Raw genomic sequence first — 24,021 nt, forward strand, 5'->3', positions numbered from 1 at the left:
GTGTTAAAGACTGTACAAAGACGCCAACATGAACTGTGTGGTTCTTTCCAGGGACAATTCCCTAAAAGAACTGATTTGACAATCCTACACTGTACATTGAGAGTGAATTTTTTTTTTCTTGTAAAAACTAGGAAATTAAAAATTGGTAAAAAAATTTACTTCCATGACTTTTTCTGAAAAAAAGCAGGAAAGCAAGCTAACTAATATAAAAATTTCAAATTTCTGTGACATTTAAGAAAAGCCTATTAGCTTTCCACTATGAAGTTCAATTCTCTTGCTGCCATTTAAAAAAATAAAGCTTTAATGAGACTGGGTGAAATACTGCCACACCTCTATACACTCAAGTGTCTGAATCTGCCAGTTACTTGGCAGCTGCAAACAACCATTTATTTATGGTAAAATAAAAACTTGACACATGCAAAAACAAAACAAGCAGTGTCCTTCCACTACACTCAGTAAAAACACACACACACAAAAACCAACCCACAGCCACCCACAGCAATAGCTCGGCCTAATTTACAGATGACAAACAGATTTTAACTACAGGTGCTTTACTTCATTTTCAGCACAGAGTTTAATCCACAAAACAGGTTTGTCAGAAATCCTGTCCTTGTGCATGCCTCCAGTCCTTCAAGCAATTAAACTGCAGATAATGGAAGTCACTTGCTCAGCTCTGAGGGCATGACCCTCTGCTGTGTAATGCAGCAGAAGTCCTTCCAAAATGGTCACAACTTATATTTCTCTTTCATAATGTTTTTGTATTTGTAGTACTTTATTCAGAGCTTTTTCATGACAAAGAACTTCTATTTACTGTATTTAACATGAAAGCATGAAATCACTAAATTTTAAAATAATTTACCTCTCCCTTCATCATTCGAACTTTTGCCAGCCACCAGCCACAAGGTTCCTGGTCATTTGCCCTAGAATAAACCTGGAAATGAAAGTAGTAAGAACCACTGAAAGCACATACAAGCATAATTCACTTATGCGCATGTATAACTACAAAACTTATCTAATTTTAATTAAAATGGAACAGTATTCTACTCTCATCCCTCTTGCACTACAAGGACTGTGAACAGACTTCCTTTATATAAATTACTTCCAAGTCAAAGGAAATTTTTAAAGGAAGATAAAACTTTGGCTAAACACTTCTTTGGGGGCAATTCCTCAGTAAATTCAAACAGTCTTCAAACTTGAAGTCCACACACAGAACTAACTTCACACTTCAGATTTCTGTTTTGTCCTTGGCTCACTTGATAAACCAAGAACTACTGAAATGAACCAAGTCATCACATGACTATACCCCATATTAAAAACCACTATTAAGTTAATGCATGACCAGCCATAGAACAGAGGACTTCTGCAACCCAGTTTTCTCATCCTTAGTTTTCATCTGCTCCTCATACACTTCTGACAGGCCAAAGTCATTTGCATGCAGACTGAATGAGCTTTAGAGTAGTGAGGAAGCAGAAAATCAGCCTTTACATCTACCAAAGGCAATGTATTTCAAATAAAAGAATAGAAAAGCCCAGCACCTGTGCTACATTTTTTTCTTAGATTAGTTGCCCCGAAGTACAAGGGTATCCTCATGAAAGGAAACTCATTACTTTGATTTTAAGGACAAGTACAGGAAACCCCCCAGAAGTTAAACTGAATCCCTCACGATACTAGAATGAGCAGGGAACAGAACATGCATATTTTGATTTCTAGATTTAATACCTCACTCCTATTAACACTCTCTATTGGAATAATATTCCAATATTACCGGATGGAAAGTGTCTGGGCTCATCCGGCCCTCGCTGCGGCCCTTGCTGCTCGGCCAAAGGCAGCAGCTGTGGTGTTTCACCACAGAGATCTCTCTGGCTAGCTGGATGTTGCAGCTAGACACTAAGAACAAGTCCAGGCTGGTAAGAACTCAGGTTTACCTCTGGTAAAAAGGTGAAGAAGAAAGGAGAGGATTCTACCGCAGGGTTTAATCCAGAGCTTTATTCCAGGGTCTCAGATCTCTGAATCTCGGTAACAGCTACAGTAGAATCCCGGCCGCATGGTCCCCAGGATCTTTTAAGCCCAGGGGGAGGGGGAAGGGAGAGGATAGGTGAGCTACCAACCAGGTGGGAGAGGGCGAGTCTCAGGGGACAATGACACTTAGACAGGCCAATGGCCCAGGGCTGAGAAGCATCTTTTGAACTTCTGCCAATCACACGACACCCTTGCTGAAATGTTAAGCTTGATGGACATCACTTAGGAAGAGGTAGGGGGAGGGGAACAGAGAGGGTATTGCTACCTGGGACAGGACTGGGAAGTCTAAAACAGGAAATTGCAACACACTACAACAACTCTCTCTGTAGAACACCATAATTCCCACAGTTTCCTACCAGACATTTCATCTGGGTTAAAACTCTTGTTATTGGAGGAGCTTTATTACATCTTCATATCAATGATTTCCAACACTTTAAATTCCAGGTCAAAAAAGAAAACTGCCTACATTTTTTCTAAGAATTAAAAGCTTCTCAGCTATTTTAAGTTTTAGATTTTGAAAAAATTTCCACTGGCAGTTTTGCTGGCCAACTGAAATGTCACAGCTTCACTGAAATTCTAACAAACCCATGTGAAGAGACATGCTCCATTTTAAACCTTCACCTTTCTAATGCCCTTACACCCCTCATCACTGCCTGGAACGGACAATCAGTTCCAGAGCAGCACAGCTCATGAGCACTCACTCACCTCCACCTCATCTCCTTCACCAATTTCTTTCTTGATATCAGGGGGTGGTGGTAATCTGACTTCATTGAAGGGCACCTGGCGCTCTGGTTGCCAACTGCAAGTTGAAGAAGCATTACACATTAATTCTCAAATTTTCCTATTGTTTTCTTTGATTTAGAATTCTATTTAATTAAAATTCTTTCTTTCCATATAATAAGGTGCGTTTTCTTATTGCTAGAAAGCAAATCTTGTAAGCAGAGGAACAACAAAATCGTGGCAAGGCAAAAGTAGTATCTGGGAAGATATTTAACAACAAGATTTTAAAATTACCTGAAAAAATTAACTAATGGCTTTTATAAAACCCCAGTGAAAGATATGTATGATGTAGTTACCATTCCTAAGCTCAAGTCATAGAGTCCTTACACAGATTTAAGCTCAACTTTGCAGTCCACTATGGGGTTCATCTATTTCTCCACCTCATATTTAGCATTTCAACTGCTTACCACCAAAGTTGTATGTATTTCAGGAAAGTCTGATTCCAATCTTTAACAAAACTTTTCACCTGCAAACTTTCTGATGTTCCCCAGTAACAGATTCAGATCAAAATGTATCTTTATATCTGCTTCTCAATGCCAACTATTTCTAGACATACAAAATAAAGGTTTACTTCCTAATACAGCAAGCCTATTTGTTTTACTATAGTTGGCTGTACAAAAGTATTTTATTTGTAGAAGTGTATGTTTCCAGTGCATTTTATGAAGACTACTGGAGCAATTAAATCCACTGTGTTCTCCTAAAATTCTTTCTCCTTCTGCTCTGTGAATGTCACAGAATGCCATCAGCTGTTCCTCACTCTTAGAAATGCAACCAAAGACTCTACAAAGGTTGAAATAAAACCAGGGGAAAGACCCTTCAAAAAACCCATATTAATTTAGAATATCTGAGGGACTTTTAATGGTGTCTGTCAAAGCACTGCAATGTCCATCCTTTCTGCCCATCTGATTCCCATTAGACACCAACAGAATCAGAACAAACCCTTGAAACAGTAAGGATTACTGCAAGTCATTTGCTTTGCTGACTTTTAATATCCTGCAGACAGAGCAGCCGGCGTTAGAAGAACAAAGCTGAACATAAGGAGCTAAGGGCACTTCTGCAACTTCCCAGATGAGAAGATGGACACATTTACATGTTTGCTCTGAAACCACAGCTTACACTAAAGTACCTCACTTAATAAAGATGTTATGTATCATATAGTTTTAATCTAGACATTATAATAAACTTTTTCTTTTAATTATAGTTTGAAAAAACAAAAATGCATGAATATTATTACTGAGGTGCTGGAACACATTCAGAGAAGGACTAAGTGAAGAGCATAGATCTGATGAGGACCAGCTGAGGGAGTTGGGGTGGGAGCTCGGCCTGGAGAAAAGGAGGCTCAGAGGAACCTGAGAAGAAATGGTGTCAAACTGTGCTAGGGAGGTTTAGACTGATGGAAGGAAAAATTTCTTCACTAAAAGGGTGGTCAGACATTAGAATGGGCTACCCAGGGAGGTGGTGGAATCCCCATTCCCAGAGGTGTTCCAAGGGCACATGGATGTGGCATTTCCATAGTGGTAAACACTGTGGTGCAGGGCTAACAGCTGGACTTGATCTCAGAGGATCAAGTGTCAGCCTTTCCAGCCTTGAGGATTCTAGAACATGGAGAGCTTTTATTTAAGTTGGAAGGTATTTCGGCCACAAAATGTTAATTAAATCACATTCTATTTCTGAGAAATGGTGAAGGGGGCTGGCAAAAAAATTCAATTGCAATTAAATTGTCCTTGTTGCAAATATACACTTATTAATTTCATGGTTTGGGTTTTTCCTTCCCCTCCCTGCCAGTGGAGGAAGCATACAGAAAAGTGGAAAACTGCACAGAAGGTTCAGCTCTCAGAATATGAGTCCAAGTTTTGGTCGCAAAACTTTCTAAGTCCAGGATTGGAGCACCTCACTGGTGAAATGCAAACCAAGGTGTTTTAAGAAATTACTTGTGATGGAATATAAACTACCTACTAAGACAACCTGACAGAACTGATGCCTAAGCTTCAGGGCACAAATCACAAAAAAAGGAGGTTCTTGCTTATAACACAGAAGCCTCTCCTGCAATACCGCTGCTTCAAACTGGAGATCCAATTTTCCATCTAACAGTAATAAAAGTTTCCAGGTCCTGAAGTTTCTGCATTTGTTCCTTGCCTCCTTACCCTCAGAAAATGTCTCTTAAAAGAGTTAAGGCTACCTGTCCAGAGACTGAGTGTTGCTATGGTCACAAAATCATCATTAGCAGTCTGTGCTGGTACACTTAACTCTGGGAACCTTACAATATCTGTAGATAAAGACTGGCTAACAATAGCAGAAAATGCAAAGTGACAGTTTAGACTGCCTGTTGTGGGGTAGATGTGTGTATTTGATAGTGATTATCACTATCACAACACTGAGCTCTCAGCACAGGACACTCTTCCCAATTTCGGTTCCACTTAAGCCCTCATGAATTTAACCCTGTAAAAAGCACACGAATTGATCAGATTTACGTCACAGAACAATTTGACTGTGTACACACTTCCTGATCAGATCTATTTTTAGTCAACAGAACACTCTACATATGCTGCAGCCCATCCTTTTTGAAACATGGCTGCTGCTGCCAGACTTTCTGCAGAACACATGGATGATATGGATACTAAACACTAGAAATGATTTGCCAACAATTCAACTCCTGCTGTGAGCCCCTGGCACTTCCTTTAGCATACTTAGTTTCTGACATCAAAGTATGTATTTTAAATGCAAAGAGAAGCAATTACTTTTCTTTAGAAAGTAATATAGATGTTGAAGATGAAACTCATGATTTGTCGCATGTTCTTAGACCATGGACAGAATGAAGGATTTCATTTTTTTATTTGTTTGTTTGTTGGGTTTGGGGGTGAGGATATGAAAACCTAGGAGACAGTAACAGGTTCCATTACCACCTCAGTGTTACTAAAAATTATGGTTGCCACCTCACCTTCTAACTGTCTTCATAAATAAAGGACTAGAAAGCATAGGTTAGAAAGAAACAAACACTGGGTTTTGCAGGGTAAACCCCAGGGTTACTTATGTTCCCCTCTAAGGATTTCTTTTTACACACGTGTATATATGTACACACACATACACACCTGGGATTATGTCAGCAGGATTCTAAATACTGTTAATGAAGACACACTTGCACACTCCCTAGCATTACCTTTATTACCCAGCAGTCTTTCTTCAAGAAAGGCTCAAAGACTAATCTACTAATCTAGAGCTGGCAAAGCTTATAACAATTTTCACATCAAAGGTGGCATTTTATGGGATCTCCACCTAGTAACTGGAAGAGAAACAGGAAAGAGGATGTAGCTCACAGAGTATTTGGAATTAGCACTGAAATCTCCCAGGTAATCCACAGTGTTATCAGTCAGACACTGAACAACAGGTACTCATTTGTACTTTACCAGCCCATGGATTATCCTTGGCTTGCCAGTACAAGTTCCCAGCAGCACTGCTGTGTTTATATATTAAATTAAATGGACCTCATGGATAATTCTTTTTCAAGATTTGCTGAAGGATTTGCACTCTTTTCCTCTCAAAAACAAAAGGACTGTTGACTGGATATGTATGTATATTTATCGTCCTAATAGTTAAAGGAAAAAAATCACCCAGGATATTTTCACCTTTCTCTGGTTGAGAATACTGGTCAGCATTCCAGACAGCAGACACAGAATTGCTCATTTGAGTACTTTGGTACTTTACATAATTTCCTGCTTTTGTGTAAGAGTATCAAGCCTGTGCCACCGATTCCTCTGTTAATTAAATTTAGCTGTCACACCTACGGGCATCACCAAAGATACCAAAGAATGTACAGGACTGTGTAACTGGGGAACTGAAGTCTGATACAGATTCAAGAAGGCAGTTCATCGAAGCTGAACAGAATAGTGAGCCTGTACTTCTAGAACTGTATCTAATGAAATCTACTTCCTCTTAAAGGCAAACAACAAAAGAACCAGCAAAAGCTGAAATAACCTAATATTCAAATAATTATTTTAAAAATAAAATACTTACTTGTTTTCAAATGCAACTGTGAGGGAGTCCTCATGAACATCTTTGATAAATCCCTAAAACAAAAACATTTTTGTTACAAGAATGCATGTGAAATCAAAAAGGCAGCAATTTCAATACAGCCTGAACCTGAACGAAGACTACCACTAACACTGAGGTTCCAGTCTCAGAAAGCTCCAAAACACACTCCCACTCTTTGCAGGAGGTTGCTGATATTTTTAGCTGGCTATTCCAAAATGTGCAGAGCACAAGGACTGCTCCCAATGACTGCTCAAATCTTACCAGCTCATTTACAACTGAACTCACTAGCACGAGTTTCTACCCACAGGTGTGCACAGGTGTTTTACAGGAACAGAATGAGAGAGATCCAGGCAAGGACAGTTTTTCCAACAGCTGTGCACAGCACTATGTGCTTTACTGGTGTTCCTCCCAACACAAACTGAATCCTAAACAACTGTCCCCCCAAGAGTCTGGCAGCCAGTTTCAATCACATTTGGAAGTAGAGGCTGCCACACAGTCAGTTATGGTATCATCTTTCAGGTACTAAATTGGGGACTGGATGAGGCCAAATGCCTGTAGGACCTCCCAGGAAAACAAAGAGAATACAGTATTTCATGGACTTTTTTGTGCTTACATTTAGGGGGCATTGATTATACAAAAAACTTAAAGACAAAAATCAATCACACAGAGTTACACCTAAGTATCCATGCAGAAATTAAGCTGCTACATTTCTTGATGAAGGAGGGTAGGCATGCTGAAAAAAAAAAATTTGAAGATAAAAACACTATTCCTGCTTTTGCTCCAGCCTGGTGTTTGCCCAAGCAGAGGTGGTCAAGGAGGACCCTGCAGTTTTAAAGGAGAAAGAAAGCTGCACAGCTATGTTCAGAGAAAGAAGTTCCAGGAAATCTGCTGAATGGATTATATCCATTTAAGAAACTGACAACTCAGGAGGACGAAGAACATAGCAGCTGTGCAAGCACCACTGAGGTATTATGTGTCAGCTCAGGGAAAGATAAATTTTGACACAGTCGATCCCTCCATGTAATGACGGACAGTAAAGGAGCCCACACTGACAGGTGGCTGCAAAGGGCCTACAAAAACCAATCCCCTTTTACCTGAGCTCATACTTGGCCAATGCTCTGGAAGAATTGCCTCAAAACCTGCTTTTCTGCCCCCTGAGCTCCCCTCAAACCCATCTGTCAGCAACATAAAAGACTGGTTCTAGCAGAAAGCACACACTGGTAGCCCTCAACAAAGCAGGTCACCAGAAATCATCTTGTTCAACCACCTAGTGTGCTCCTAATAAAATAAACCCTCTCAAAGGCCATCCTGCCACTGCAAGGGAAGGCAGGCAAATCTCCTCCTTTGAAAGGTGAGCAAGTGAAACAGTTGAAAGTAAAATATACCCAGAATCAGGGACTTTCAGTTTCAAGGAAACTGGATGGGAATACAAAGTTAGGTCTGTTTAAAGATGCAAAGAGGATATAAAATTTTACTGCCTAAAGCCTGTGTAAGCCAGCAACAGAGATAAAGCAGAACTTCTACCAAATTTATGTTACCAACAGTTCCCTTCAAATGTATCCCAGCACAGGGACAAATGAACATGGCACACGGTGAAGGAAACAGGATTTTCTCGATTTTCTCTACTACAATTTGTCCAAATTCTACACGGGGACAAAACACTGAAGTCATAGCACTTCAAACCAACTTCATGCAGTCCAGCATTCTGCTACATGACAACTTATCAACAGACAGGAGTATTTACAGGGAGAGATTAACTCCCTACTAGAGACAGCCATTTATCTGCATTCCAAGAGTCTGTGATCCAATACTAGTCTCTGCCTTGTTATGCTACTTTATTTTGCAGCTGAACCTTGTCTTCTATTCCTGTTGCCCTCTCTCAGTACTCAATGTGTTTCTAAGGTAAGTCAATGGTAGCTAAAAATTTATTCCGCAGAACTGAATTCAGTTCTTTCCTTCACTGAATTCAGTTCTTTCCTTCACTGAAAAGCGCAACTTCAGAATCAAGAGAGATTCCAATTCAGGTATCCTAAAGCATCTGAATAACATTCAGAACTTAATGCTCTGCAGAGTTAAGAAAGTCATGAATCCATTGACTATGATTTCATTAATAGGTTTCATTAATAAGACAAAAGAAGTGCAAAAAGGGAATCCAACTGCATTGACTTCTGAGGATTTAAGACAATTAGCCCGTGACCAGGTAAAGTGTGGGTTTCTGTGTAAGGTACAGACAGGTTTAATAGTCACAATCTAAGGTCCACTGAGGAATGCCAAAGCTTAAGTGGAACAGTAATGCAGAGATACAGCTCTCAGCAGACCAACAGCTGACACTGCACAAACATCAGCTGCATAGGGACAATTTTTAATAAAATCCAAAGTACAAATTCCAACAAAGAGTCTGTACATTTTACACCACCATGGGAGTTTCAGGAACTCCTTCACGGAAGGAAGTCTTTCAGCTCAAAGTGTGCACACTGCTCTTCCCTCCCACAGGAGAATGTAATGCAGACTCACTGCTGGCAGACACGTAGGCAGCAAGTGCCTTGGAATCACCTGCACAGCTTTCTCACTTGGTATTTCCAAACTTTCACTCCCTAGTATAATCAAGCACAATACCTATCCAGTATGCACTTCGGGTCACAAATGCATATATGTAAAGTATCAAATGAAATTATACAACTATTAAATAATTTTATTGTTGTGAGGCCTGAAAAAATTCTGATTAGAGTCTAACTGTATACACTTCTGACTACTATCAATATCTCTACAGCTGTGGGGATAAGATCACATTTACAGCAACTGAAGTACAGCAGTGTATGAGGTATTATGGACTGTATGGTCCATTTGTAATAAAACTAGAAGTAATGAGAATTCAGTATGGCTTTCGAATAGTTTTGTAAGAAATTGTTTCATTACCATCAAGAAGGATGTCAAAAGTACCACCAGAACATTTTCTAAAAGCAAAACTTCCTGAGCACAACTTTGGTATGGCATTCAACCCTGCCTATACCCATTATCAGCTGTCACTTACAACTTCCAGATAAAACCAGAAAGAGATTTCATGCATGTGAGGATGAGATTTAGTGTAGTTTTTAAAGAAGTCTTCATAGAGCCTACGATAATTAAATCTAAAAAGAAAGGTTTTACAACAAAACTAGTGGCATTAGGGTATTTTGGTATTTCACAATACAAAAAGGACTTTATAGTAAATCCTATAAATTTACAAGGACTTTTCCAGAAGAGGCATGATGAACATAAACCAGAAAACAAAATAACCTGGTTTTCAATTAGAGTTTTGAAGGAGTTCTTTATCTGTGAGGTAACCTATATAAATAGATTTGCACTAGTCATGCCTGATACTGTGTCAAAAACATTCTCTACTAAATTAAGTAATGATCCCTTACCTTAACTTTTGCTCTCATGAACAATGTACTCTGTTACTGAAATTTAACTTAACAGTGTTGCCTAAGACAGATAATGCCAGTTTCTAAGTTTGAAGAGTTCTATGTTCCTAACATATCATTGCACATAGCCTGGGTGACGAGGCAGAGCTAACAGGAGACCACCAAACACATAATCAATAAACACAGTGGCATCAAAAAGACTGAGGAATTCAGTATCAGCAAGTGAGTTTACACATAACCTTTATGTGTGTTTTATACCACACACAAATCTGCAGAGGGCAAGAGGGGAAGAAAAATGGTCATGACTTCATTTTGCCAGCCCTCTGATTCAGCCTGTGCAGATACGAGCGTCAGTCACTCCTGGATCCTGGGCAGTCCATGTATGCCCTGGCTGGAGCAGCCCTGCTCAGGAGCAGCAGGAGACTGTACTGTACTACGGGCTATTAATGTCCTGCTGCCTCCACAGGCCCCTGGGCTCAGACCTGTCTCTGCCACTCACTTGGCAGGAGCAGGGCTCCCAACACCAGCACCTGCAGAGGGATAGGATGGGAGAGCCAGGGGATCGAAGCTGGGGCTGGACAGGGTGTGCAGGGTGAACAACAGCACATGAAACTCTCATCCAATCATCTGCACCAAAATCACTGCAGCTGAGACTTCCTCATTTCATAACAGACACCCACACACACTCTCTCCCTTTTACCTGGGGTTTGCTCATGGATTTAGGATTAGGATCTGCTGATAACATAAACGGATCAAGACTTACTGAAGTGCCCTTACAGTGAACTGTATGTCTGTGTGTGTATATGCACACACGCTTTTTCTTTAAAATACAATTCCAGGCAAAGTCTCGAAATCTGTAAAACAGGTAGATGCAATCCAAGCTCCCTCCATATCCTACTTTCTGTAAGTTTATCTGACCTCCAAGTAAGGTGATCCAATGTAAAAATGAGGCGCTGTTAGTTCAGCTGCAAACTTTGTTTCCAGGGACAGCCACTGTGTTGGCCTTTGAGTCACACATACCTGCACACTAAAACTGTATTAATATCACCTTACCCACTGCTGAGCCAATTTCTAACAGCAAGCACTTCGGCATCTGGTACCAGGGACTGTTCCTGAACCACTGACATAAAGGTCAAGCAGCCTATATCCAATTACCAAGCCTTTCACTCCTTTTCAGATGCAAGAACCCTTGGTATTTCTAACTAACACTGAAACACAACTGTTTTGTGTAACAAACACATGAAATAATTATTGCTAAATGATGTCTCTCATGCTGAGCCCCTGAAGGGGAAAAAAAAAGAAAATAAAGCAAACAAAAGAAACTTGTAAATACACAAACCACTTGACAAGAAAGACTGAACTTGGTACTACTTTCATTATAAGTGATCAGCTGCACCTGTTTATACAAGGAACTGATAGAAGCAAGCAGCTGTGGCTTACTGCAAAACACAAACACTATAAGCAGGTATCAGGAAAGAAAAATATTCTCAACTATCACATCAGTTTTAGCAAGCATAGTTTAATTTATGACATTACTGCTTATTTCCACCCACAATCACAATTAAATGTAAATTCAAGGGTTGTTCTGAAAGTTGTGCAAGAGCCTCAGCACTGACTTTGTCTCAATGACTCATTTCTTACACTGGGCTCTTCATAAGCATCCTCCTAAAGGGCAAAACTTCTGGAAGACACCCTCCACTGACCATGTACCTCAAAAATCAATAACCACTCCCTCTGGCATCTCCCTTCCATCAGCCTAAAAGGCTCAAGCAAACAGCTTACCAACAGCAACAACTACAGCTACTTCTTTCAAGACTACACAACTTTCAACTGATCAGGAACAACTTTAAAATGCCTAAAATTCCCCACCCATATAGATGCAGGGCTAGATGTAATAAAAAAATGCTAAAAGTCATAACACAGTTAAGATCTTCAAAGAAAAAAAAAAACAAAACCAAAGCTCATTCGAGTTACAGTTTCCTGGTGTAGTAATTGGGCATGAACAGTGTGTAAGCTACACTCCTAACGACAATTTCCTACTTTAATAACCATCAAGCTAAAAACCACTCAGAGCAACTCAAGTTGTTTGCAAAACCACAAATTAAAAATTTTAAGAAAAAATTTTTAAATAATTGTATTTTCATTGATGTATAAACCTTCACTCCCACAGAGTTGCTCATCAAGCTTTGGCTCTACAAGTGAAGAAATGGCGTGTACTTGTCATTCATCATTTTTTCCCCTTAGTAATATTTTGGCTTGTGTCTGCCTTGAGGCCAATGCCAACTCCTGCTACCAGCATTTTGCTTAGTCCTGCTAGCAGAACAACTGCACCTCTTGAAAGAGGAACAGGCCAGCAAGGAAACACTTCAGAACCTGTTAATTAAGGGTTGAGCTCCATTTTAATTCATAGGGTTTTTTCCCCTTGCATAAACAGCTACTACTGTAGAACTCCAAGAACACAAATGCCTGTAGCACACCAGAGCCCATTTTCCAGCACAGCTAAGGCCCTACAAGGAGGAACACAATGGATCTTCCAGAGTTGTTCAAATGCCACTGAAAGGTTCAGTCAGAAGAATTATGTGATGTTCAATTTATGTACCTTGGTGTTACTGTAAGGCCAAATCTATTTCAGGGAAGCTGAATGGGAAACCATGAATAGCGTGCATCAGCAGGGCCCTTAATCTGCATACAAGGGAGCACATGCCAGTGAGCTGATGGAGATACTGAGTAAAACTGAAAGTTTTGTCTTGTTCGTCCAAGACCCTCCACAACTGGCAGGTCCAGAGGAAATGGCACCAATGGGAATATGGGAATTGCTGTATCAATGTCAGGAAACTTTTTTCCTACTGTGAGAATGACTAAGCAGAAGCACAGGTTGTTTGGGAGGCTGTGGAGTTTCCATCCTCAGAGATACTCAAAGGCCATCTGGACAAGGGCAACTGGCTCTAGGTGGCCCCACCTGAGCAGAGGTGTGGAGCAGGTGAACTCCCATGGTCTCTGCCAGCCTCAGCCATCTGTGATTCTGTCAATTACTTCATCATCTTACTGATAGTGAACCATCACCCTGAAAACACTGCAGGCAGGCCAGGACAAGGCTGGGAGCACACAGCTTTCACTCTCTTCAACACATTCAGAAACCAAAGAAATCCAGGTATTTTTGAGCATTCCATACATTAAAAAAAGTCTATTCTAATGTCCCAAAGACAAAAACTTTCCTGCCATCTAGTCCTCACCTAGAAAGCATTAACTTTTCTACTCTCAGGAAGCCCTCACAGCACATTTAATATTTGCAAACCCATAACCAGCGGTCTTCAGCAACCCTGTCTGTTCTCCCCTGTTCCATAGCACCAACCCCCCCATTTTTCAGAAGCCTATGACCATTTCAAGTCCCATCAGTGCCATCTGTTCTCCAAAGACAATGGGTGCTCAAAATTATGATATATGCAAAGTCTCCTCAGCTGCAGGAAGTGGCTAAACACTGGCTCTGCTGTGTAATGGTTGAAAACCTGGCATAAAATATACAGTAAATGCTGTCCTGTTCTCCAAATTATATTACTTCTTTCAAGCAAAGGGAAAAAAAAAAGAAACCACAAATTACTTTGGTGACTTAGGTACACAAGTTTAAAATTAGATTGTAATATGCTCTTATAAATTTTTTTAATTACCTTGGGATTTACTGTAACTGCTCACTGCTGCATGAAAACTCCAAATGCTTTTCATGATGCATGAATTTTAATAGAGAATATTAATTTTCCATACTAACTTATTGCAACCATAGTGTATACATGTCATGTATGGTCTTCTGCGCTTAGGAAGAATTCCCTATTAAAACTGAAGTGCAATTATTAGAGGAACTAATGAAACTTTGTAATAAAGAATACCATTTACCATGGTCATACCTCTAGAAAGTACTGAAAACCCACTAAAATGCTCCAACAGATTTAACCACTACATTTGTTCTACTGCAGCTAAGTTGCAGATCATAGTAACAACTCCTTAAGAGAAAATCTCTCATGTTAATGTTTACATAATTATTTTGGTTTTTCTCTCTGTTGACATAGGAGGATCTTTCTGATCTCATTTACCTGGGGTTATGCTGTGCTAATTCATCCAAATTCAGACTGTTCTAAAGGCAAACCTCAAATCTTATTCCATCTTAGAAATTCTACTTTTTCTCTTCTGAAAACTTTTGCCAGCTTCCATGGACTGTCACACAGCTTAGAAAAGATGAGCCTCTCATCATTATCTTGCAATGATCAATGCTACTGGTGCCCAAAATAGGACACTTCCTAAAAGAGACTGACACACCTCTTTGCTTTAGGTCACTTTAAGCAGGGAGTGACCTAGGAGCGTTACCTAGTTCCAAAATAAACGCAAAACCTCTGCCTTCATCAAGAGTAAGACTCACAAAATGGAGTCACTGACACACACACTACTGCATTTAGCTCACAAGAATAATCTTTGAAGTTGTGTTTGTTTGAATGATTTGGTTGGGGTCTTTTTTTATGGGGGCTGTGTGGTTTTTTCCCCCCCTCCACATTAACAGTGGATTACTCTGAGTTGGGGCTTTGATCATTGTGCATCCAATCATTCTAACCTGCCTTCATCCACCATCTTCATCACTGGACATAATCCCCACTTCATTGATCTCAAAGCCATTATGCCATTTTTAATTAAAACTTCTGCTTTTTAAAGTCACTGTTCACAGGGCTAAAACACATGATGGTGCTAATCTAAGGCTGATAATTCTCACTGATTTAGGAGGAGATGGCATCCTTGCAGATTTTAAATCAGGCTTATTGTAGCAAACTCTGTGCACACAGGTCCCTTCAGTCCAAAAATTCAGCACACCTCATATTCCCATGTGTCTTACATTCCCCTTAAGCAAAAGAGCAACTGATTCGCCATTTGGAAAGTTGTCCATGATCACAAGGTATAAAATGGAAAGCTAAGAAAAGCATTTCCAAATTCTGGGCTGCTTAATGCTCAGGGAAAAAAAAAAATCAATTCTATTTAGGAGCATCCTGTTCTGGACGCAAATGATTCTGATGGGGGTTGCTGTGTGATACTTTAGGTTCAACAAAAAAATTATCCACTGTATAAAATTTATTATCTACTCCTTTTGGTAAAAATTTCAGAGGGTTCCCTACTAGGGATGCAGTTTATCCCACAGCATTCTTTCCTCATAAGGGTATCTCCCATCTGTCTTGGCCAGTTGAAAGAACTAACTCCTGAAGTCAGCCAGTTACAATCCCTTACACCCAACTGCCTCTACATACTGTACAGTCACCACATGATTCCCAAGCCAAATCCACAGCTGCACACAGGAAATTCTGAAGGGGGGAGGGGGAATCGAAAGGGCCAGCCCCACACCAAGTGCAGCATTGCCTGTGCAATGCCACACCGTGCATGTGGTTAGGCACAATAGCTAAAGAGAGTCCCGAGATTAAATCCTCCCAGAACACAGCCACTATTGCGTGCTCACAATACTGGCTGGAATCAGCCCTTCTGGAGAGGAAGACAGGAGCCTACTGCCATAAAAAGAGCTGGGATTCTTAAACATCTGAAGCCAGGCTTAGGGGAAAATGACTGACAGGCAACAGCTGAGAGTATTCTGCATTGATCTGTACCATCCTGACATTCCAGGGAGGGTGATGGTGAAGGAAGATTTCTGAAGGCATAAATAAACTCGAAATCTTTAAAAAAATTACTTAAAATCTTTTAAAATCATTATTATCGTCCCGGTTCACCCCGTGCCACCCAAAAGCCCCTGCATCTTCCAACACCAACCCCCCCACAGGCCCACCCACCCTTCCCGAAACGAAGGCTCAGGGAATCCCCGCGCCGCGCATCTGCTCCCCCCGGCCCCGCCAGCGCTCTGCCTTCCCCACACACGAACCTCCCCTGCGCGCAGCCCTCACCAGCCTCGTCACCGCCGCCCCCCCGCCGCCGCCGCCGCCCCTCTCCATCCCCGCGCCCCCGGCCCCGCACCCCCCGCACCTTCCCCGCTCACCGTCCCCTCCCCCGCCGCCCTTCGGCCCCGGCCCCGCCGAGCGCGGAGCCGCCCGCGCCGCCCCCGCCGCCGGTACCTTGTAGAAGGCCCCGTTGGAGCCGCGCACTTCCACCGTCAGCTCCTCCATGTTGGGGCCGCAAAGGACGCCGGGACGAGCTTCTAGAAACTGTCACCGCGGGGGGAGAGCGCCGCGCCCGCCCCCTCCGCCCCCCGCCCGCCGGGCCGCGCCTCCGGCCCCTCCTGCTCCTCCGGGCGGGCCGGCACCGCCGGAGCGGAGCGGGGCTGGGCGGGGCGGGCCGGGCGCTGCGGGGAGGGTTCCCCGCTGCCGGCGGAGCGGGGCGGTCCCTGCGGGAAAGGCTCCCGGGAAGGACTCCCCGCCGTTATCTCCCCGCCCGCCGGCGCGGGGCTGAGGGGGGAGCGCGGGGCGCGGGTGCGGCCGCGTGAGGGGGGCGGCGAGCGCTGCGTGCGGAGACAATGCGGTGCGGGCACGCTGCGGGCGGGCCGCGCTGTGCAATGAACGCCGCTCTAAAGGCCGCGCCCGAGGGGGCACCTTCGGCTCCCGAGCCACCGCCCGGGAGGATAAAGATGGTGCCCGGCATCCAGCGCCCGGCTCGGCTTTGTCCCTCACGGAGCGCCGGCCCCGGGGCGGTCGCCCTGCCCCGCCCTGCTCACACCCCGCCGGGGCTGCCCTGCCCTGCCCTGCCTTGCCCGTCGTCCCCGTGTGCTGCCGCCGACAGAAACAATAAAAAAATAAAAATTGCCTGTGATGTGCTGGCCCTCACAACGCACTGGGGAGCGAATTGTGCTGCGAGCTGGATGCTCACATAAGCTTAGTCACGCAGAGCCTGATGAACGGCCTGTACCTGTGCCAAAGCCATGTGTTTTTGCAATAGCTTTAAATACAGAACCATAGAATCATTCAGGTTGGAGGAGGCCTTTAAAATAATGAAATTCAACCATGAACCCAGCACCAGGATTGTAACCCCTAAACCATATCACCCAGTGCGAGATCAAGTAGCTCTTAAACGCCTCCAAGGATGGTGACCACCATCTCCTTGGACAGCTGTGCCTGACTATCCTATCTGTGATATTTTTTTCCTGATATCTAATCTGAATCTCCCACTTCAGTTTAAGGCCATTTCAATAGCAATGCTTTCAAATGCTCTTTCAGCTGATCTTTCCCATTGGGCATCAGATCCAAATGGCCAGGAGTCCATGATGATATTTTACCCATCAGATATTTTCATTTTTAGTTGCTTCATGTTAATCTTGCTTTTCTGCCATGTCTGTCAGATGGGTGAAGATTTTGTACAATAAAGGCCAAAAAGTGTTGAGAAATCTGGCTACTGGATAAGGAGGTGCAAATGCTCAAAATGGTCAAAGAATGTGTGGCAGTGGCACTTGGGACATGGCTTGGTGCTGAACAAGGCGGTGCTGGGTGGATGGCTGGACCTGATGATCTTGGAGGCTCAGCATTTCTATGGTTCTGTGATCCTGATGTGCCATGACTGAAGGAAAGATATGAGTTCAACAGCATGAATGTTTTTTCCCATGCTGTGTGCATGAATATTCCTAATCTTGAATAATATTCCACATAAATTTTGGTACCTTTTATTCTTAATTTTGTTTTAATCTTTCTAAATTACCCACAGTTTATTCTGTTCATGGTGCCAAAGCCACACATGGGCAAAAGAGCCCTTCTTGAAGAAAGGTGCCTCCTTTCCTGTTGGCAGAGTCCACTCAGGATTTTCCAGGATAAAGGAACCAGATAATATAAAGCAAACAGTTGTGCTACAAAAATTCTATGCCTTAAGTTTTCATTGCTCCAAGATTGAATAGACTGAGGTTCATTTGTTCAGCTTCCAAGACACAGAGTCTCAATATCAACTAAAAAATGGTGTCTGGGGTTAAAAAACCAAACCCCAAATAAGCTGTGCGTGAGCTGCTGCCCTTTGGAATAAAAACAGGATGTGGATAAAAAAAATTACTCCAGAACTGCCTTGAAGTGCCTGGGTGTCCACATTTCCAGAGCTGGAGGACAGTTCTGGGCTTTAGTGATAATGGGGACTGGCTTGAGCAAATGCAATCTGCATCTGAATTTGCCTGATAAAGTTTGTTTTTCTGGAAGTGTGAGGATGATAGTGGTTAAAGGGACAGGGTTGTTTACATGTTAATTTTGAGGCAGACTGCTGTGCCTGGGTTAAATGGAGGTAGAAAAAGGCTTTAGAAGGTTGTGGGCCATAATAATTAGCAGCACATCAGCCAGATGATGAATCTGTTCTAAGTTTAGTTTTCACTGAATGTAAATTATGAGCAACTACTAAATTAATTGCTTTAAACATTTACTGAAACAAGAAAAGAACCCAATAATTCGTCTGATAATAGCTACTTAATATATTTTTTCATGAGACTTCTTACGGTTTCATTTTCGTTTCATTTTTTGGTTTCATTTTGCAACACCTGAAGTGAAACTGCCACTTTCATTTCCTAGAGCTGCTGTGGTCCAGGAGATACTTTGGGTAAATGTGGTTGAACCATCCTCTGTCCTCTCTGAAACCTCCATAGCTCAGGAGGCAGAGCAAGCTGCATCATGCCAGAAGCACACTACGTCAGAAGTTGCAGGATCCTGTATCCTGGGGACCCGTGGCTGGAAAGAGCAGAAAAAGGGTTCCCTAATTTGAGTGAGCAAAATGAAGGGTGAAGATTAAACACTGAGGGATTAGGATGTTGTCTTCAAATATATCAAGGCACACAGAGAGGATAATGATCCATGAGAGACTGAGGCTGTAAAAGACAGAAACATTACTAGCAAAAGGACTTCCCAAAATGTATAGACTGATCATTAATCAACTTCATCTGGAAAGAAGTTTACAGTGGGACGTTGAAGAAATTTCAGGAACAGCCTTTCAGAATGAATTAATGAAAGTTAGTAACTCCTGCCTACTTTATTTAGGATGGAAAAAACATTTATGATGGTGCTATAGTATGAGGAGTATAAACCAAATTTTCAAGAGAGAAAACTTTGCAAGCATTGATTTCAACAAATAAACAACCAACCCACACTCCTATCCTTCCAAATACCATTTTCTAAAATTCAGGAAGTATGTGGACATACTAGAGAGGGTCTAGGAAAAAGCTATAAAACCATTGAAAATGTAACTCCCAGTGAAACAGTATCATAGCAGAGTTTTCATGTTTTGAAATAGTGACTTTTTGTCCAAAATCTGCTATTATCCAGGTAGGAAAAATATACAAGTCTTTTTAGATTGCTATCACTATCAATTTTTAAATCAATATGGAGTGTGCTCTAGTTCATACATGAATTAATGGAATCATCTGTGTAACTGAAGGTCACAATGGAATTGTCATTCAGGGACCTTCTGACATAAGACTTTGTTAATGTTTCCTTCAGCCAAAAGCAGAAAAAATTTAGCTATTTTCAAAGACTTGGGCAAGAGTGAAATCAACACTGAAATCACCAACATAACTGTTTAGAATAGTGGTCTCTTAAAGTCACATTAGTTGTGAAAAAATGCATACATTGATATTCCTCTTAGGCTACTAGTAGGCTGAAAATTTGTTTGAAAAAAATGTAGTTTTAAACTATCAGTTATTTTGCTGCCAAATAACTTGAGTGCCTTCTCTGATATAGAACAAGGGTTGTTTCTCTGTTTTTCTGAGCACATTTCCTACCTTTCAGTAAAATAAAACCCCAGAACCATCCTGTTTTAGCATATTTTGTTAAAAAAAATAGGCAAAACCTAAGGTCAACTAAATTCAGATGCTTCTGCTCTCGCAACATAACAACCTGGGTCTTACATTCCCTTCAGTGAAGTGCTGACACTTAGCAACTCATGCCATAAAAATCAAAATAATGATAAAAAATTAATCTAGCTTCGCCTTTAAGTGGGTAAAAACCTTTTTGGTTCCATTGCTCATTCTGAAATTTTGGCAGAAGGCTGATGACTATGAGAGGCATCCATCCACAGACTTCCAACTTTAGCAGAGGCTTAGGAAACAGGGAGCATGCTCTGTAAATTATTATGTATCATTAATTCTTAGTGGTGACAAACAACACAGGTAGATATTTGAAAGATATAAGATCATATTGGCCTCATGACAACAACAAATGACAAAACCCCATTCCAACTCAGCAAAAGTCTTGGAGGAGCTTTTTTGAAAAATTTCCTGCTTCCAAGTTTGCTCATTTATGTGTATCTTTTCTTCGTTCTATGAATTGTGCTTGGGTGGCAGAAAGAAGTCTGTGAAAATTGTAAAATTACTTCCAGTAAACCTGTGCAAGTAGAACAGAGGATCTGGTATCCTGTGGTAGGACACGGGTGTAAAGACATATGGCCTCAATACAGATCATCCTGTTGGGCTCAATAACGGGCCTGCACTTGTAGAAAACTCCTTTGGAAAAGCATGTGGTTTGATTTGATTTGTTTTGTTTTATACTTCACTGTGATTTTTGCCCTATTTGAATATTGAGCTGAAGAAGAGTCTCTACCATTTCTCATCAGCCTTTCAGAACTGCATTCCTGACCTTTGCCAGTAAATGAATTTTTGTCTGGAGGTTTGCTGAACCCCCCATCCGGGTGCAGCCACATCTGCAAGTGCTGTAAGCAGACACCACTTCTGAAAATAGGACCCACAAAAGGTGTTGCTAAGTGAGTGTATGTAAAAACATTTTTGTGCAGTTCAGTTTTAAGACCTTTGTCTGGTATGGAAATTGGAGAAAGAATAAATCATAGGTATTTCTATTAGTGTAAATGAACTTTTGCAGTCATTTACACCTATCTTTAAAGGGAAAAAAACCTCTGAAGCCAATTTATTTTTGTGTATTATAGCTGATAGCACTCACATTTATCTGTGTAGACCAAATGAACTTAAAATGATTTGCAGGTATAGGCTTAAAAATCTGTGTTTTGAAGGACAAAAGATATCAAGAATCCACAGAATGCAGCAGGTATTTGCTATTGTATTCTACTTCCTGTTACTGCAGAATAAAAAAGAAAAAGTCACTGAGCTAATTAAATTATATAAAGAGGGGATCAGGAACCAATATTAAAAATTGTTTTGATTACAGCCTGTTTTTATGCTGAAGTAATGGTGAGCAATATCATTCAGGTTTCATTTGTTCAAAGTCCACAAGATAATGTGCATTTTCAGAAAAAGAAAAATATATACATCCAGGCAACAGACTACGATGTGAAAGTAATTTCACTCTGAATGACAACATATGAACCTTGTTTTTTCACACTGGTGAACTTCTGCCTTACCATTGCTTTACTGGTTTTCCCATTTTTGTCAGGAGCAGCACAAGAAAGTAAGGCAAATAAAAGGAAAAGTTTGATGTCATTCTAAAAGCAATGAGAAGCGCTAGACAATGGCTGCTGTAAACTCAATATTCATCCTGGCACCGTGCAAAGAAACTGCAAAATCATTTCACTGAAATTTTAATGAACTCCAGTGAGAACACTGCTCTTTAATGGACTTTGTGCAATGAGTGGGAGGTCATCCACTCACAATCCAACTTTTCATGGGGTTGGCTTGGTTTGCCAATTTTCATTATCACTTTACATCTGCCTCTTCTGAATGCTGGTGTGGATGCAGCTGGTCCAAACTAACCTTGTGCCTGATTTTGTTCCAAGCCAGGAAGTAAACGCAGTGAGCTCCAGAGGGACCTTGGTACTCCTTTGCAGTTGTGGTGATGTAATGGTGTGGGAAAACCTGCCATAGAATTAACTTCAGGTGCCCAAGCACAAAAGTTCTTGTCTACAAGCGTTAAGAGTTATATCCATCCTATCACTCTTGCCACCCACAAAACCCCAAAGAATTTCTGTCTTCTGAATCATTTCAGTGGAAACCAGGAGAGGAAAGTAATGTTTTTCTTTATAACTGATCCACTTTTGGTCATTGCTTGGTTCTCAGGCAAGTCCAGACTACCTCTGTTTTGACTTTTGAATTTGTCGGCACAACAATAATGTAAAGCATTCTGTGTACATGTATTTTCTGGTTTCTCTGAAAAGTCCCATCTGTAGAGCAACAGATATATATTATACATATACATATAAATTACATATGTATGTATTTGTTGCACATTTGTCATTATGAGCATATGTAAAGAAAGTGTTGATAAATACAGAGCCTGGGTCTCCCAGGAGCAAAGATAAGCATTTTTCAAACAAAGTACTAGAATGTTGATGTGTCAGTGTTGGGATCTCAGCATCAGTTTTTCTCCAATATGGATTGTGTTCAGCTCCCTCAAAAAACCGGGGGAACGTTTTCTCTTACTTTAGTCATAGGCACCGATTTAAGGAATGAAATACTAACACTCAGAGTAAGGGATTAAACACGCACATTTTGGTGATTGCAAGAAGTATCTGGTAACTCACATCATACGAATCTAGGTTCCCTCAAACCCATCTGTGCTGGTAGATAGGGTGAGGCAGTATGGAACAGAGAGCAGCTCAGTGAAGGGAGTTATCAAGAAGTTCAAATGTTTCCTGTGGCTTCTGTAAATGCTCTTTCAACTGAGGTGACCTTCCTCTGGTACGTGTGTTGCAGTTGTATCACAGATGCCATTGAAGAGGGTGGGATAAAATCTGGACTCTTGCCTTTTTCTTTTTTCCATCTTTCTAAAAATACCATTCTATTAATAGCATAGTGTTTTCCCAGACTGCCTGTCTGTTGAGATGAAAAAGGGAACTCGTTAAGCTTCTTTGGTGATAAAATAGACAGTTCTGATAAATACAACAAAACTGACCATTCTTTTGATCTAATCAGCAAAATTATTGCCTGAGTGCTCAGGACGTCATGCCTTTGGCATGCTTCCACATCCTTTTTTCAGTTGTTTGATCTCCTGATGCCAAATGCTGTTGGCTCTCTGGCATATTAGACACTGCAGCACGTGATTTCACCAGTGATTTGTTGCCATAGGCTCATCAGCTGAGCCTGAAGAGCTGAGGTTACTTTGACCTGCTCTTACCACAGCTGGATGTGCCTGTTTGTTTTGTTCTGTCTCAGTGGAGTGATGTGTCCAGCCCTGGACTTTTCCTGCTGGATTTTGGAAGGGAATTCCTTTGTTCAACATTTAAAATGCTGCTTTGGACAGTGGAAAAGAAGTGCCTTATCACATGCTTTTTCTCACTAAAAAAGAATGGTAGAAGAGATGGTTGCGAACATCAACAATAGAGACCCATAAGATTAATTCATATCCAGCATAATGGTAACTGGTATTTTGAACATCTGAGTTAAAATCTACTTTTTGCTGTCCTGGGACAGGAATTGGCTTGCAGTTCTTTTACTCTCTAAACTGTGTGTCCATGTCTGTAGCTCCCAGTCAATGCCACATCCCATCAAGGCACTGCAATAAGCTGGAATGAAGTGGTGTTTGCATGGGAAGAGGCGCAGCCCCATAATGTGGTGTTGCACCCAAGGTAAGATTCTCCACCTCCCATTTGGGTCTTTCACCTCTGAGGGGCACCGAAGCACAGGTACAGTGTTTGACATCCTTGTGTGTTAGTGTGAAGTATAATTCCAGCTTTTGCTGTTGAACCTGTTTCACTTCCCAGAAATACTTTAGTGCTCACAAAGGTACAGAGCATGTGACAACAACTATTTAGAAGTTGTTACATACTAATAATCAGAAATCACAAATACAAGAGTTCTTCCAGTATAAAATAAAAGTATGCTTATCTGAATCAGTTTACTGGAAGGGAAGCTTCAAAAAAAATTAAAAATATCCATGTCTTGAAACCATTTTGAGCAACT

General features: G+C 41.4%; 1 protein-coding gene across 1 annotated transcript in view; it reads right to left on the reverse strand.

The window, feature by feature from the left end:
• Nucleotides 1-16,447, reverse strand: part of FXR1 (FMR1 autosomal homolog 1) — a 33,312-nt gene extending 16,865 nt beyond the window's left edge. The window contains exons 1-4 of the mRNA XM_084211915.1: nucleotides 16,322-16,447; nucleotides 6,811-6,863; nucleotides 2,725-2,818; nucleotides 860-931 (exon numbers count right to left, since the gene is read on the reverse strand). Of these exons, the coding sequence (XP_084068041.1) occupies nucleotides 860-931; nucleotides 2,725-2,818; nucleotides 6,811-6,863; nucleotides 16,322-16,372 (270 nt within the window). The 5' untranslated portion in view covers nucleotides 16,373-16,447. The remainder of the gene's footprint in view (nucleotides 1-859; nucleotides 932-2,724; nucleotides 2,819-6,810; nucleotides 6,864-16,321) is intronic.
• Nucleotides 16,448-24,021: the final 7,574 nt, after the last annotated feature.

Source organism: Fringilla coelebs (assembly GCF_963513975.1).
Source record: "Fringilla coelebs genome assembly, chromosome: 10".
NCBI classification, from domain to species: domain Eukaryota; kingdom Metazoa; phylum Chordata; class Aves; order Passeriformes; family Fringillidae; genus Fringilla; species Fringilla coelebs.